The sequence below is a fragment of the Phalacrocorax aristotelis genome, chromosome 16, assembly GCF_949628215.1.
Source record: "Phalacrocorax aristotelis chromosome 16, bGulAri2.1, whole genome shotgun sequence".
Classification (NCBI taxonomy): domain Eukaryota; kingdom Metazoa; phylum Chordata; class Aves; order Suliformes; family Phalacrocoracidae; genus Phalacrocorax; species Phalacrocorax aristotelis.
Window position 1 is genome coordinate 3,260,691 of NC_134291.1, and position 12,266 is coordinate 3,272,956.

At 48.5% G+C, this 12,266-nt stretch overlaps 1 protein-coding gene across 1 annotated transcript; it reads left to right on the forward strand.

The window, feature by feature from the left end:
- Positions 1-4,556: 4,556 nt before the first annotated feature.
- TVP23C (trans-golgi network vesicle protein 23 homolog C) lies at positions 4,557-11,455 on the forward strand. Its single transcript, XM_075111354.1, has 7 exons — positions 4,557-4,681; positions 5,711-5,793; positions 6,660-6,804; positions 7,282-7,371; positions 8,676-8,807; positions 8,896-9,024; positions 10,008-11,455. The coding sequence occupies exons 1-7, from the start codon at positions 4,670-4,672 to the stop codon at positions 10,038-10,040; spliced, it is 624 nt and encodes a 207-aa protein (XP_074967455.1). The 5' UTR covers positions 4,557-4,669; the 3' UTR covers positions 10,041-11,455.
- The last annotated feature ends 811 nt before the right edge of the window (positions 11,456-12,266 follow it).

Below are 12,266 nucleotides of genomic sequence, written 5' to 3' on the forward strand. Positions count from 1 at the left end.
CTCCACACAGTAGAGTGGTGATCAGTTTTGGTTTGCTTATTTGAATGTCATCTTCAACTTCTGAACCCTGTGATTAAGCCAGACCTTGCTAACAGTGAAAAACAATAGTTGTTCCCCAAAGAATAATAATGCACAGGTAATAAAACCTAAGTGTCCATGTAAAAGTAGGAGGAAGCCAGAACCTAGTGAAGGTGTGGGAGCTGGACTGCTGTCGTTCAGATCTGAGATTTGCTGCTGAAATGGCGCGTGGGCTGGGGATGGGCGAGGGTGGGAGGTCGGCAGTTGGCCTCACTGCAGCACATCTGGGCTGTGATCACCAAAAAACGGGAATAAAACTCCTTAGCGCTGGGCGTATTAAAAGAGCAGGCCTTGGTTTATTCGGCGCTGGGTGCACGGGGGATCTCTCCAGCCAGCATGCACTCCTACTGGAGTTCATTTTTGACATTTATACATGACAGTTAACACACCACGCCTATCTAATACATGATCATTGACCTGACTGAGCATCTTGTTCTTCCATTGGTCTGCATCCTCTCCGCTTAAATTTAAAGCTACAGTGATTATAATTCACTGCACATACTCAAACAGAGTGTTTGTGTGTGGGTCAGTCCTTTTGTCCCTCAATTGAGTCAGCGGTCGCAACCTCCCCCCACCAGGATTACCTTTCCCCAGCTCACTGGTTTCACTGTTCCATGGTTGTGGCATCCCTCGATCGTCCTTGCAGGAGAATGTTTCTTTCTGTTATTGCTCTTTGAAGTTTCTCAGCTCCTGAACCTTGAATTCCTTTCACAAGTTGCTCACTGAATCGTTTGTGTGTCTCAGGATGTCGGTTTGGATTAATAATGGCTCAAGCTGCAAGTTTAACCCTTGAGTTACAACGCTGACACATGGATTAGAGTTGCCTGAGGTGGCTTTGCCTGATGTGAGTTTTGCGACACGAAGCTGCAAGGATTTCACACTTAGCCACGGGATGGCACTTTCTCACAAGAAATCTGGCCTAAGTGCAGCTGCAGCCAGAGGCCTTTCGGCCAGCCTGGGCGTGCTGTGGGCAGCACTGGTGCTGTCAGGATGTGAGGCACCCACAAGCAGAGATAAAGCCAGACAGAGCAGTGGCGAGATAGTTTCGATAGAGTTTTGTTTAACCAGGTGCCGTTAGGGTTGTACTTGTCATCCACAAAACGTAGCTCATATTAGCTGATGTGATGGTACCATACCGACGTCACAGCGTTCTGTCTGTATAGCTCAACAGGCGTTTCTGAACAAAACGTGCTTTGGTTATAGCCAGAAGTGTTGGTATTTTGGCAGAGGAATGGTGCCTGGCGCTTCACGCGGCGACCAGAAAAGGAGCAAGAGAGTATTAGAAAAAGGCAAGAGCGAAGATATAAAAAGTAAATTTTTTAAATGTAGCATTGTATTTGTCATAGAATTTATCAGTAATAGCTTTGGGTTTCCTGTGAAACAGCATGCTGACTTAAGTGAGCATTGCAAGTTACTTGTTAACTAGGTAAACTAAATAGATTTGTTAATACTGTCTTTAAATGGATGTGAAAACAAAACCGTGTGCAGGCAGCATTGAAGTGAAAGGATGTTCTACTTGCTCATGGCTGGATGACTCACCATGAGATTAGATCGTGTATATCAGACCTAAGATAGCAGTGAGTCTAATAATTCTACATCTACCCTTTCTAAATGAAAAAAAAAAAAAATTAAAGATATATGAGAAAGACCGCTAAACAGCCAGGTCTCTACATGATGAACATTAAGCCTTCTGACTTGCTGCATAATACGCTTATTTCTATGGTGCCTCCCTGCTGTGGTTTATCAGGTGTTACAGAGAAACGAAGTGTTAATTTGAATCCAGCACAGTTTTTGAGGAAGTCATGAGAGGGAGGGCTGGGTCACTCTCGGCACTCGCAGGTACCGGAGCTCTGCATTAGCAAGCGGGGATATTAACCCCGGAGCACGGGTGAATCTGAGCCCGGGGTTACAGTCTGCATGTCTGGGGACCTTCCCTGTAGCCGCAGCTCCACGCCTTGGTTTTCCTCCTTGATGACTCCAGCTGTGGGTTCCAGGGCCCAGGCTGCATTTTGAGGACAGCATACCCAAAAGCCTGATGCTTCGCGGCCCCCCCAGCAGGTACCAGTGGGTGGTGGGTGGAAATGCCCAGAGGGACGAAGGGGCTTCGTCCAACACCAATGTCTGAACAAGGTGAAAGCAGCAGAGACCTGCTCCCAGCTTGGAGAGCATCCTGTCCCCGGTACGGGGCAGCACCTCGGGGTCATCTGGGAGGAAGTGCTGCGTGTGAAAATGCTGTATTGATCACAAAATCATCAAGCATAAAGAACTATTATTGTTTTCTTTTTTGTTTTGTCCTCAAAGCAAATGTTTGACAATATGCTTTAAAAAAAAAAAAAGGAAAAAAAACAAACAGGTGACTGAAAAAAAAAAAAAGGAAAAAAACCAAACAGGTGACTGTTCCCTGCAGAGGTATCTCAGTAGAATTTTTGGTTGACCTTTTTTTGGTTTGTTTTACTTTTTGATAATTTAACCCAAAGGTTATGCAGTGGCACTGCGTATCTTCAGAGGTCCCAAGAAATTTGTGTTTCTCCACCAATAACAACATATTAACAGCGCAGCAGCAACACTGATGGTAATATCTGTAACATCTCTTATGCCGCACCGTGAGCAGGTTTTGGATTTTTGCAGAGAAACCACAGGGAAGATCATCCGACGAGAACGCATCGCTGGTACCAGCACTTCATATGTTCCACACTGTTGCTTTAGATGATATTTTTAACTAACGACCAGGGACTGTTGCCGTTAACACGTGCTAGTGCCAACAGCAAGCTTGCACGGGCTCCCCTTCCTTGCTCTCCCCTCTCCCACCGGTGTGTGGGAGACGTGAAGCAGATGAGGTCGAAAAACAGCTCAAAGTACTCCTTGGTCAGCCCAGTCGGAGGCTTTTTTGTCCTTAAAAAGCTCTGAATTTCTGCATCTTTGCTTTGATGTATGACTTGCTATAGAGATCATAGTCCTACAGGTCTGAAATATCTTTTAAGGTGTGTGATACACCAAAGGATGAGCCAGTCCCAAAAATAACTAAACTAAACACTTAGTCCTTCAAGAACACAGCAGCTGCTTGATCCACCCGGTAAGCGGTTACAGCTGGAATGGCTATGGTGAGAGCGACCCAGAACGGGAGATACCTTTTTTGCTTCAAATAGGATCAAGATCCTTCAAAAGGTAGCAAGTAATAAAACACTGTTGTGGCTCACTGCAAGGCAATCTCTCTGTTGCGCTTGCCAAGAGAGGGGACAACTGGAAGGAATAACCCTATAGTTAACTTTGTCGTCTTCCTTTGTAAACAAAGTGGGAGTTCACTCATTCCTTCCCTAACGCCCGTTTTCTGCCTCAATTATTTGTGTACGAAACCCGTTGGGCAGCGTGTTTCAGAGGAGCTGCTTGCAGACGGTTTCCCTGGAGCGCGAGTGAGCTTGCAGCTGCTGACAGAGCCTTGGGTTTCGCTCCTCGCGTTCGCGCACGCCCGTCGCTGTGATGGGCGCGTTACGATCAGGGCGCCGCCAACTTGCGCTTTTTTCCCTGCACGCTTTGTGCCTTTCCGTAGACTCTGAGAATTGAAACTTAAAGCTTTCCCTTTGTTTTCAGTGTAGCCGCTCAGTCTTTTGTACGTTCTAAAGACACTGATCTGAGTGTTATTCCAGTTTGAGAATTTTCTATCACATTTTCTAGACATCCAGTTGTTTGGTGGGGTTTTTTTTTTTTGACTTGTGCCTGGAGCAGAGATGTTTTATTACTGAGCCGCTCAGGACAAGGCGCTGCGAAGGGCGACCACCTCACTGCGAGAGCGGTCAGGCCCTGGCACAGGCTGCCCAGAGAGGTGGGGGAGTCACCGTCCCTGGGGGTGTTAAAAAACCGTGTAACATGGCACTTCAGGGCATGGTTTAGGAGGCCTGGGGGGGGTTGGGTTGGGGGTTGGACTTGATCTCAGAGGGATTTTCCAACTTCAGTGCTTCTATGAGCTCTTGCCGGTGCACACGGGCAGCTCTTGCCGAAGGTACCAGCTAGCGTTGGTCGACACAGACGCCCACCAGCCCCGCGTGAATGAAGAGGGTGGCTAAAACCCCCAAAGCTGGCTTTGTACCGCCGCGTGCCCCTCAGCGCATGCTTTCCAGGTACGTTACAGACCAGGAGAAGCCACTTTTCCCCTTAAAGCTCTCCCTCCGACCGACTCCACCTGGCACCGAGCCCGGCTATCACGCGTTGGCGCCCCACGGCGCTGGCGCGGCTGACAGGGGAGCGCCCCGGGGACCAGCCCCCCTCCGGGGGTACCTGAGGGCCGAGGAAGCGACCGACCCCCGCCCCCGCTCCCGCTCCCCTCAGCCCGCCCCGCTCCCCTCGGCCGCCCCCGCCCCCCTCGGCCGCCACCGCCGCCAACGGCTGCAACGGTCGCCGCGCCTCGCACCGCCCCCTGACATCATCGGGGTGGGGTCGGGGGGGAAGCGCGCGGCCACGTCTCTCACCCTGCCCCGCCCGGCGCGCACGCGCAGTTGGGAGGGAGGCGAGGTGTGGGCGGGGCCGCGCGGCGCGCGCCGGGATTGGCTCCGCGGCGGTGACGTGTCGCGGCAGGCGGAAGTGAGGGACGCCGGCCATGTTACGGCAGGTGAGGGGGCTCCGGCGGGGCGGGCTCGGGGGCAGCGCGGGGGCCCGGCCCGGGGGAGAGGGGGGACCCAGGCGGACACGGACACGAGTCACCCGGCCGGGGCCGGGACGCCGGGTGTGCCGTACCGCGGCCCCCAGCCGTGCCGGCGCAGCGGCGCGGGGCTGCGCTGGGCTCGGGGAGCGGGGCCGCGGGGCTCGGGCAGGCCTGGCGCTGTCGGTGTGGCGGTTGGGCAGGGCCCGAGCAGGGGGTGCCCCGTCTGTGCAACGGCCTTCTCGCCCCGTCGCCAGTACGTTCACTACAATGCAGGAGGGTGCGAGCCTGCTGTCCAACATAGGGATAGCTTCAGCACAAAGCAATAAGTTCTCTGAGAGGATCTCGGAGGACCCTGGGCTAGGCTGCGGAGCTGAGTTAGCTTGAGATAAGCTGACCGTATCGCTCTCTGCAGCTGCCTGAAAGGAGGCTGCAGGGAGGTGGGGGTTGGTCTCTTCTCCCAAGTAACAAGCGATAGAATGAGAAAAAAAGGCCTCAGGCTGCATCAGGGGAAGTTTAGGTTGGATATTAGGGAAAATGTCTTCACTGACAGAGTGGTCGGGCCCTGGCACAGGCTGCCCCGGGAGGTGGAGAAGTCTCTGTCCCTTGGGGAGTTCAAAAGCTTGTAGACGTGGCACTTCAGGGCATGGTTTAGGAGGCCTGGGGGTGTTGGGTTGGGGGTTGGACTTGGTCATCTTAGAGGACTTTTCCAACCTGATTTATTATATGATTCTAAGTGCCTGGGTGCAGAAATAAGCCTTGGGCTCATACTGTGGGTTTATGTAGGTTTCACAAAGCACAAATCAAAACATGTAATAGAACAGAATCCAATTACTGCATTGTTTTATTTTCAGTGTGACTAAATCTTGACATCCTTCTGAAATTTGTTTTGATCTTAAGGTGCTGTCATAGTATCCTGGGTAATCAAAACCATCCCTGCTCGAAGTTGAGAACAGATTCTTTTTTCTCATACAACTCTGCATCTGTTCCCCACTTTAGGACAGCAATGATGACATTGAGGACGTGTCTCTCTTTGATGCAGATGATGATGTATCAAGGAGATCAAAAAAGTCAAAAATAAGGTCAGTGGCTGTAGAGAGAGTTTGTAGATGGAAGCCTGAGGAAGGAAGGGCTGCTGTATTTCTTCAAAATATGTAACAGCAAATACCTTTTCTATTCGGTGGGAGGTGAGGCAGAATAACTTCTGGATAACTGAGAGTGCCAGTTCCGGAAAGCCAGCTGGAACTGGCAGATCTGTGCCTTCATGCCTCTGGGTGCCCTCACATTTAACATTTGTTTGTCTTTCTATGTGTAAGGGATCTATGCTGACACAGTGACTCTGTAACGGGAGGTTCTCACCGTGTTGAGTGTTGGTTCCGAGCTAGTCCATTACCTCTTCCCCAGCCTTTGCTCTCGAGTACGTTTGGTGCTGCCCTGCTGTCTGCCACGTCCTGGTGCAGGTGGTCCAGCCGCCTCCTTCTGCCCAAACTCCTGCCACAGAGCAGCGTCCGCACACAGGTGCTGTGGTGGCCCTGGCTCTGTACTGCATGTTTCTGACCTGGAAACTGCACAAATCAGAAAGAAGGGCAAGTCTGCGGGGTTGAGAAAAGTGATCTTCCCTTCAGAGGTATTTCCTCTGTCAGAACCTTTTTAAATTTACCCCATAAAAAGTGCCTTACACTGAACACTAGGTAAAACTCCCTGTCCCCTTCCGCTCTAAATTCTGTCTGCGCAGGGGATATCACTGCATGTAGGACGTGTCTTCCTTATGATGGGCTTCTAGTCAGTTTATTTCCCATACTTTCGGCAGTTGTTGCGCACTGGGTTTGTGTTACGATGCTGATCTTTATCCTGTGAGCTGGCGGGAGATCGCCTTGGCAATGTCATTTCTCTGCAATTGCTTCAGTCTTGTCTGAAAGAGCTGTGACTGTACTGTACTTCATTCCAGGCACCCAGTGGCATCATTTTTCCACTTATTCTTCCGAGTCAGTGCGATAGTTGTCTATCTGCTCTGTGAGCTCTTAACTAGCAGCTTTATTGCCTGCATGGTGACAATTATCCTCCTCTTGTCGTGTGACTTTTGGGCTGTAAAGGTAAGTTCCTCTTACGCTTTTTGTTATTTTTGTCTTACCATGTAAGAACAATTGAAGAGTGTGATATTCATATCACGGAAAAAGTAACAACTTTGTGCTTTTTCAACAAAATGATACCCAAGATACCCTCAAGTACTGTGATGTATTGCAAGGTGCTAATGAAATAATAACTCTTAAGTCTCTGTGTAGCTGGCTTCTTTTTGAAAATCGAATGGAGAACATACATTAGACTTTCTGTTAAGATAGCAGAGGCTTTGTTATCAGATCACTTTCGAATCACCAGAAATATGCCTCACTTTACATTATTATGGTAATTTGTTATTTTATTGGTCATATCAGAAGATAGATTGTTGGGGACATAAGAGCCATGTAATCTTGTTTTCTCAAACGTGAGGCAAATGAGCACCACTGAAAACAACAACCCAAACAGCTGAACTTTGGCAAATGGTTTCTTTCATTGCTTTTCTTCTATTTCAGAATGTCACAGGGCGACTGATGGTTGGCCTTCGCTGGTGGAACCAGGTGGATGATGATGGCAGGAGTCACTGGGTGTTTGAAGCCAGGAAGGTAAATTTCTTTTTTTTTTTTTTTTCCCCTTGCTTTTTTTTCTTTTAATTGTTCCTGTTTTATGAAACCCCTCTTCATTGGCAGTTGTGCTTGTGATGGTAGATTGCAAAATGTAGACATTTACTTCCAGCCACAGATCTGTAACCACGGGCCTGTTTCATGCAGGCTGCAGAATGAGCTTTCACATTGAATTTCACATTGAATGATGTAAAAATTCTCATGATGTATTGGCCTGGCTTAACCTAAAAGTTCCACGTAAAATGCAGTAAAGGTTCCCACGTCACGTCAGTAACCTACAAGTTTTCTGGTATGAACTTGGAGCAGCTGACGTAGCTTTTATCTCCTGTAGAAAACTATTGGAAGTAGGAAGAATCACATAGCATTCGCCATGGCTATTGCTTTGTGTTCCTGGTGGCTCCTGCTGCCTCTCCAGTACCCATCTGTCACCTCTCAACATGCCACATATTTACCCTTTTGGTCCCTATCTCTTATCTCTGCTTGGGTGGAGCTAACAGTGTGCAGATCTGGAGTGAGGTGGAGATTGTTTCCTAGATCACGTGGGAGGCCTGCGGTGGTGTAAGGACTTGAACCTAAACCTTTCTCCAGCCGAGTTTGTGCACTCACTACAGGCCTATTCTTTCTCAAAACCGTGCTAGTTTAGAAAAGCTAGAACATGCTGGGGAAGGGGGAAGGGTAGCCGAACTGCTGGCGATACTGTAAATTTACCCATAAATTGTTCACCCAGTCTAGAATTTTTAACTATTACAGGAAGAAGTGAGTGCTTGCCTGGGATCTTCTGCTCTGTAAAGACTTCATAAAATCAGCAGTGTGGTGTGAATCTGTGTGTGTACAGAAAAAAATTACCCTACTTTGATGCCTAAAAGTATCAGTATTTAGTTCTGCCAGTGCTAGGATTAGTGAAATTCTGCTTGTCTGTGCAGTGATTTAGAGGCAGAAAACGTTACGTCTTTGGTTTTACCTCTTTGGTTGTTTCTAAGCTTTGTAACTGAACCATGCAGTAAATGGCATGTTTCCCAAACTTAACCTTTTAGCCCCAAACGTTCCAATAGGATTTGATGCTGCTGCCTCCAGTGTTTCCAATAGAAGATTGACAAAAGGGTCCCTTAAATGGAAACATCTTCTGTGGCAGAAAGATCTTTGTTGTAGAAATTGATCTTGAAAGCACCTAGTACTTTTGTGTGGAGGCAAAAACCAGGGAGACTGTAGACTCTGGACTGTTTTTAATGACAAAGCGATCTATACAATGAGCAGCCTGTTAATCTCCATTTCCTTTCTGTTTCCAGGTATCAGCACAAGGAATTAAAACCTCATCAGAAGCAGAGTCCCGAATTTTCTGGTTAGGTCTAATTACCTGTCCGATGATCTGGGTGATATTTGCTTTCAGCGCTCTCTTTTCTTTCAAAGTGAAATGGCTGGTGAGTCGACTCCCTCAGCTCAGGAACAGATCCTGCGTGTTACACGTGAGGTGGTGTAAATGAGTGACTTTATTTTCCTGTGTCTTAGGCAGTGGTTGTGATGGGAGTGGTGCTTCAGGGAGCCAACCTTTATGGTTATATCAGGTGTAAAGTTGGCAGCAGAAAGAACTTGACGAGCATGGCGACCAACTATCTTGGAAAGCAGTTCTTGCGGCAGGTAAGACCAGGGTTTTGGAAACCCTCTGGTTTTATTTCTTCTGTCCCTAAACTCCCTTCCTGCCTAGGCATGAAAGGAAAGGCTGAAACAGTTGTTACTTAGAGTTCCGCAGTGGGACCCTTCACACCTTACTTCCTTGTGAATTTGAGCCCCCTTAGTTAAGTCACAGAGTAACTTGCTAATTGTTGGCATCAAGTTCTATTTGCAGCATGTCATGAGCTCGTCTTATTTGCTGGTGCTGTGGACAAGTGCTGTAGAAGTTCCTGGAATATAACTGATATATTGGAAATAAGGAACACAAAGTGGTCACAGAGCAAAATAACTTTTGATAAACTCTGCTGCTCTTGGATAACGCATTGCTAAATTACTCATTTTGTTGCACTGCTTTGTCTTCAGGTTGCAGTAGCCATAAAACCACACGTCTGGAGGGATGTTGCACTGGTCCTTGTGCTTCAGTGCACAGTTGCGGCCGAAAGGGCTGCCCGCTGCCTTCTATATTTTTTCTTACTTCCAACCAGCTCTTCTGAACAGGCCCTTTTCTGCCCCAGCACTGGGTTTTCTTCCTTCCGTAGGTGCCTGCAGCATAGAGGCACAACCACCCCCTGTTCCACTTCCAGGCTGTCGTCTAACTTCTGCTTTTACCAAAGGGTTTTCTGACTGTGGCTGGCTGTATTATGCAGGTGATGCTGGGGGCAGGTGGTTTGGCTGCCACAGGTTCACAAACGTTTGGCTGGAATTACTGTCATTGGTGTGATCAGAAGCTCAAACATTGGCAAACCTTTCCTGGCAATCTGTGCTGGGATTGTCCTCTTCTGCAGCTCGATTTGCTTCTGAATGCTTTTACCACTGCAGTGGTTAAACCAAAGGCCCAGACCAGTCTCAGTCTCTGGCAGAAATCAATGTCTTGCCCCAGAACCATGGCAGTGAGTCTCACAGTTCTCCTGTCCTCCTTTTCTTCTGTTTTTCTTTCTTGCCTTCTGCAGGCTGTGGCTAAAGAGGACCAAACTGCATCGTGAGGATGGGGGAAGCCTCAAGCCAGACCGGATTCACAGTAGTGAACAACAGAGAATGTTGCCGTGACCATGAGATCTGGGAGCTGCGTACATGAGGTGTGAACTAAAAGAAGTAAATAAATTGTGCAAGACTTCAGGTTAACACTCCTAGCAACTTATATTTGATTTTCCACTGGCAGTTTGTATTTAAGTCCTTTCTTTAGTTTGATTAATTAGAATTAATTTGCCTAAACTTTAAATTAAAAAATATCCTAGGTGGCTCTCATGCAGGTATAGAACTACTGGATGAATTAAGAGAAAATTGCTGGACGTACGTCTTCAGGAAACCCATGCACGAGCTGAGCCCTCTGTTACCCAGGAGCTCCCCCAGTTCCTCCGGCAGTGGGTGCCTCAGGTAGTTTCAGTTGTGGACGTTGCTGCGTTTTGTTCTTGGAGGTCGTTGCTGCTTGTTACGAAGTTTAGATAGCGCTGCTTTGGCTCCGCATCTCTCATTCTGGGATTTGAACGGCACTGAGGTGGTTGCAGTGACGGACATCTAAAGGAAATGTTGCTGTTGGCTTAGTGGGAAGATGATTGAAGTCTCGTGGAAACTGCAGAAAGTGACTTCTGAGGAGCTCCGGTCTTTTATTTATCTGAAGTGTTCTTGGAGGTGTCAGGAACATCTTAAATGCCTGGATTTATGGGAAGTCTCTCTTCCATCTGTAGGCCGGTGTCGGTCCGGAGAGCGTAGCTAGAGTAAAACCAGTTTTCGAGGAGGGTCGGAGGTACAGTTTCAGAGGCGGTGAATGGGAGAGCAGCCGGTGTCTGACTGACGCTGTTGAAGCGATGCCACCTGGCGTCGTGTCGGCGCTGCGCAGTAGCGCGCGTTCGGTGCCGCGGGTCTGTCTCGCTGGCCGGGAGCATGTAGGGCGATGTGGTCTGCAGTTTCCTCACCAGCCCCTGGGCATGGGGTCGCAGGGAACGGGACCGATGGGTCTACCTTTCTTGAATCCCTGCGGTGTGCTGTCCTTAAGCTGTGCTCCCCAGGGAGTCGGTGGGCTGGAAAAAGCCTTCCGTAGGATCGCGAAACGCTGGCTTGCAGGGTTCATTTAGATGGCAGAAAGTGGTGTGTTTTGTGTGAAAAGCTGTGTGAAAGGGGTCAGTTCCTTCTTGTCATGTAATTCTGTTCAAGGCGGATTGTGCTTTCCCAGCGGCGGATGTTGTAAACTTCAGATGAGGTGCTTTAATTTAAAGAATGTGGTTTCTTTTTGAATAATGGGTATTGTAAATTGTGGGATTGCATTAACATGATTCCTCTCCCTGTACTGTAGCAACACTTGGGAGCTGTACATTTGTTTAACTCTTTGGATTGATACCTTCCTTTTGTAAATATGTATTTATAAAATCTTGAAATTAAAATAATGCTTTGTTTAACCAGACCAGATAGCCCTTCTGTGATTTGTGGCTGAGCTCTCTTTATGCGCTGTGTTCTTGCAATGTAGTTTTAACAGGGGTTACTTGTCAAGTTAGACGGTGCTGTTGGGCGAGCTCTGGCACAGTTCCTTTCACCCAGGGGTCTCAGACAGCTTTCCGTGCACACACACTTTCTTTGTAAGTGTGCTGGAGTAGTTATCACACGGAGCTGAAGTAATTGTCACTCTGTAAGGCTCAGAAGGAGCGGCTGAGAGGCTGCTTCTGAGGGGGCTTGGGGGGCCCCTCTGCCCAGGTCCCTGGCTCGCTCCTGGCTGGTGGCAGCCTTGCTGCCGTTAATGCTTGTGCCACCACGTAGCGGGAGCTTCTAGTCCCTGCTTATGTGGAAGGAATGATATATTTCTAAGGAATGAATGTAAACAGGCAAAATGAAGTCAGTCGCTGAAGTAAAGGCGCTTCGGCAGCCACGCGGGGACACGCAGCCGTGGTGGCTGGCCTGTATGGCGCGATGGAAGGGAAATCCTTTCTGCTCCAGGCCAACAAGCCCCCAGTTCACAGGGACAGCACTGACCCCGGCACAGCTCCAGCCACGAGGTACTTGTTTGAAAATGTGTTGAAAGTTTTGGACCTAATGTTTATTCTCCTGCTGCCAAAGCTTCCCCCAAACTGCTGGAAAATAGAGAGTGCTTTTCTGGAAGTTGCAGTTTATTTAATCGACGACAGAGGCATTTATTACTATATGCCTTTAAATATAGCCCCCTTTGGCTTATTTTTAGCCTTTTGGCGAACGTTCAGTCTTCTGGCTTCTTGACGCTGGCA

Coding starts and splice junctions, on each gene's coding strand:
- TVP23C (XM_075111354.1), top strand. Junction 6,805..7,281: donor GTGACTTTTGGGCTGTAAAG/GTAAGTTCCTCT, acceptor CTTCTATTTCAG/AATGTCACAGGGCGACTGAT. Junction 8,808..8,895: donor CTTTCAAAGTGAAATGGCTG/GTGAGTCGACTC, acceptor CCTGTGTCTTAG/GCAGTGGTTGTGATGGGAGT.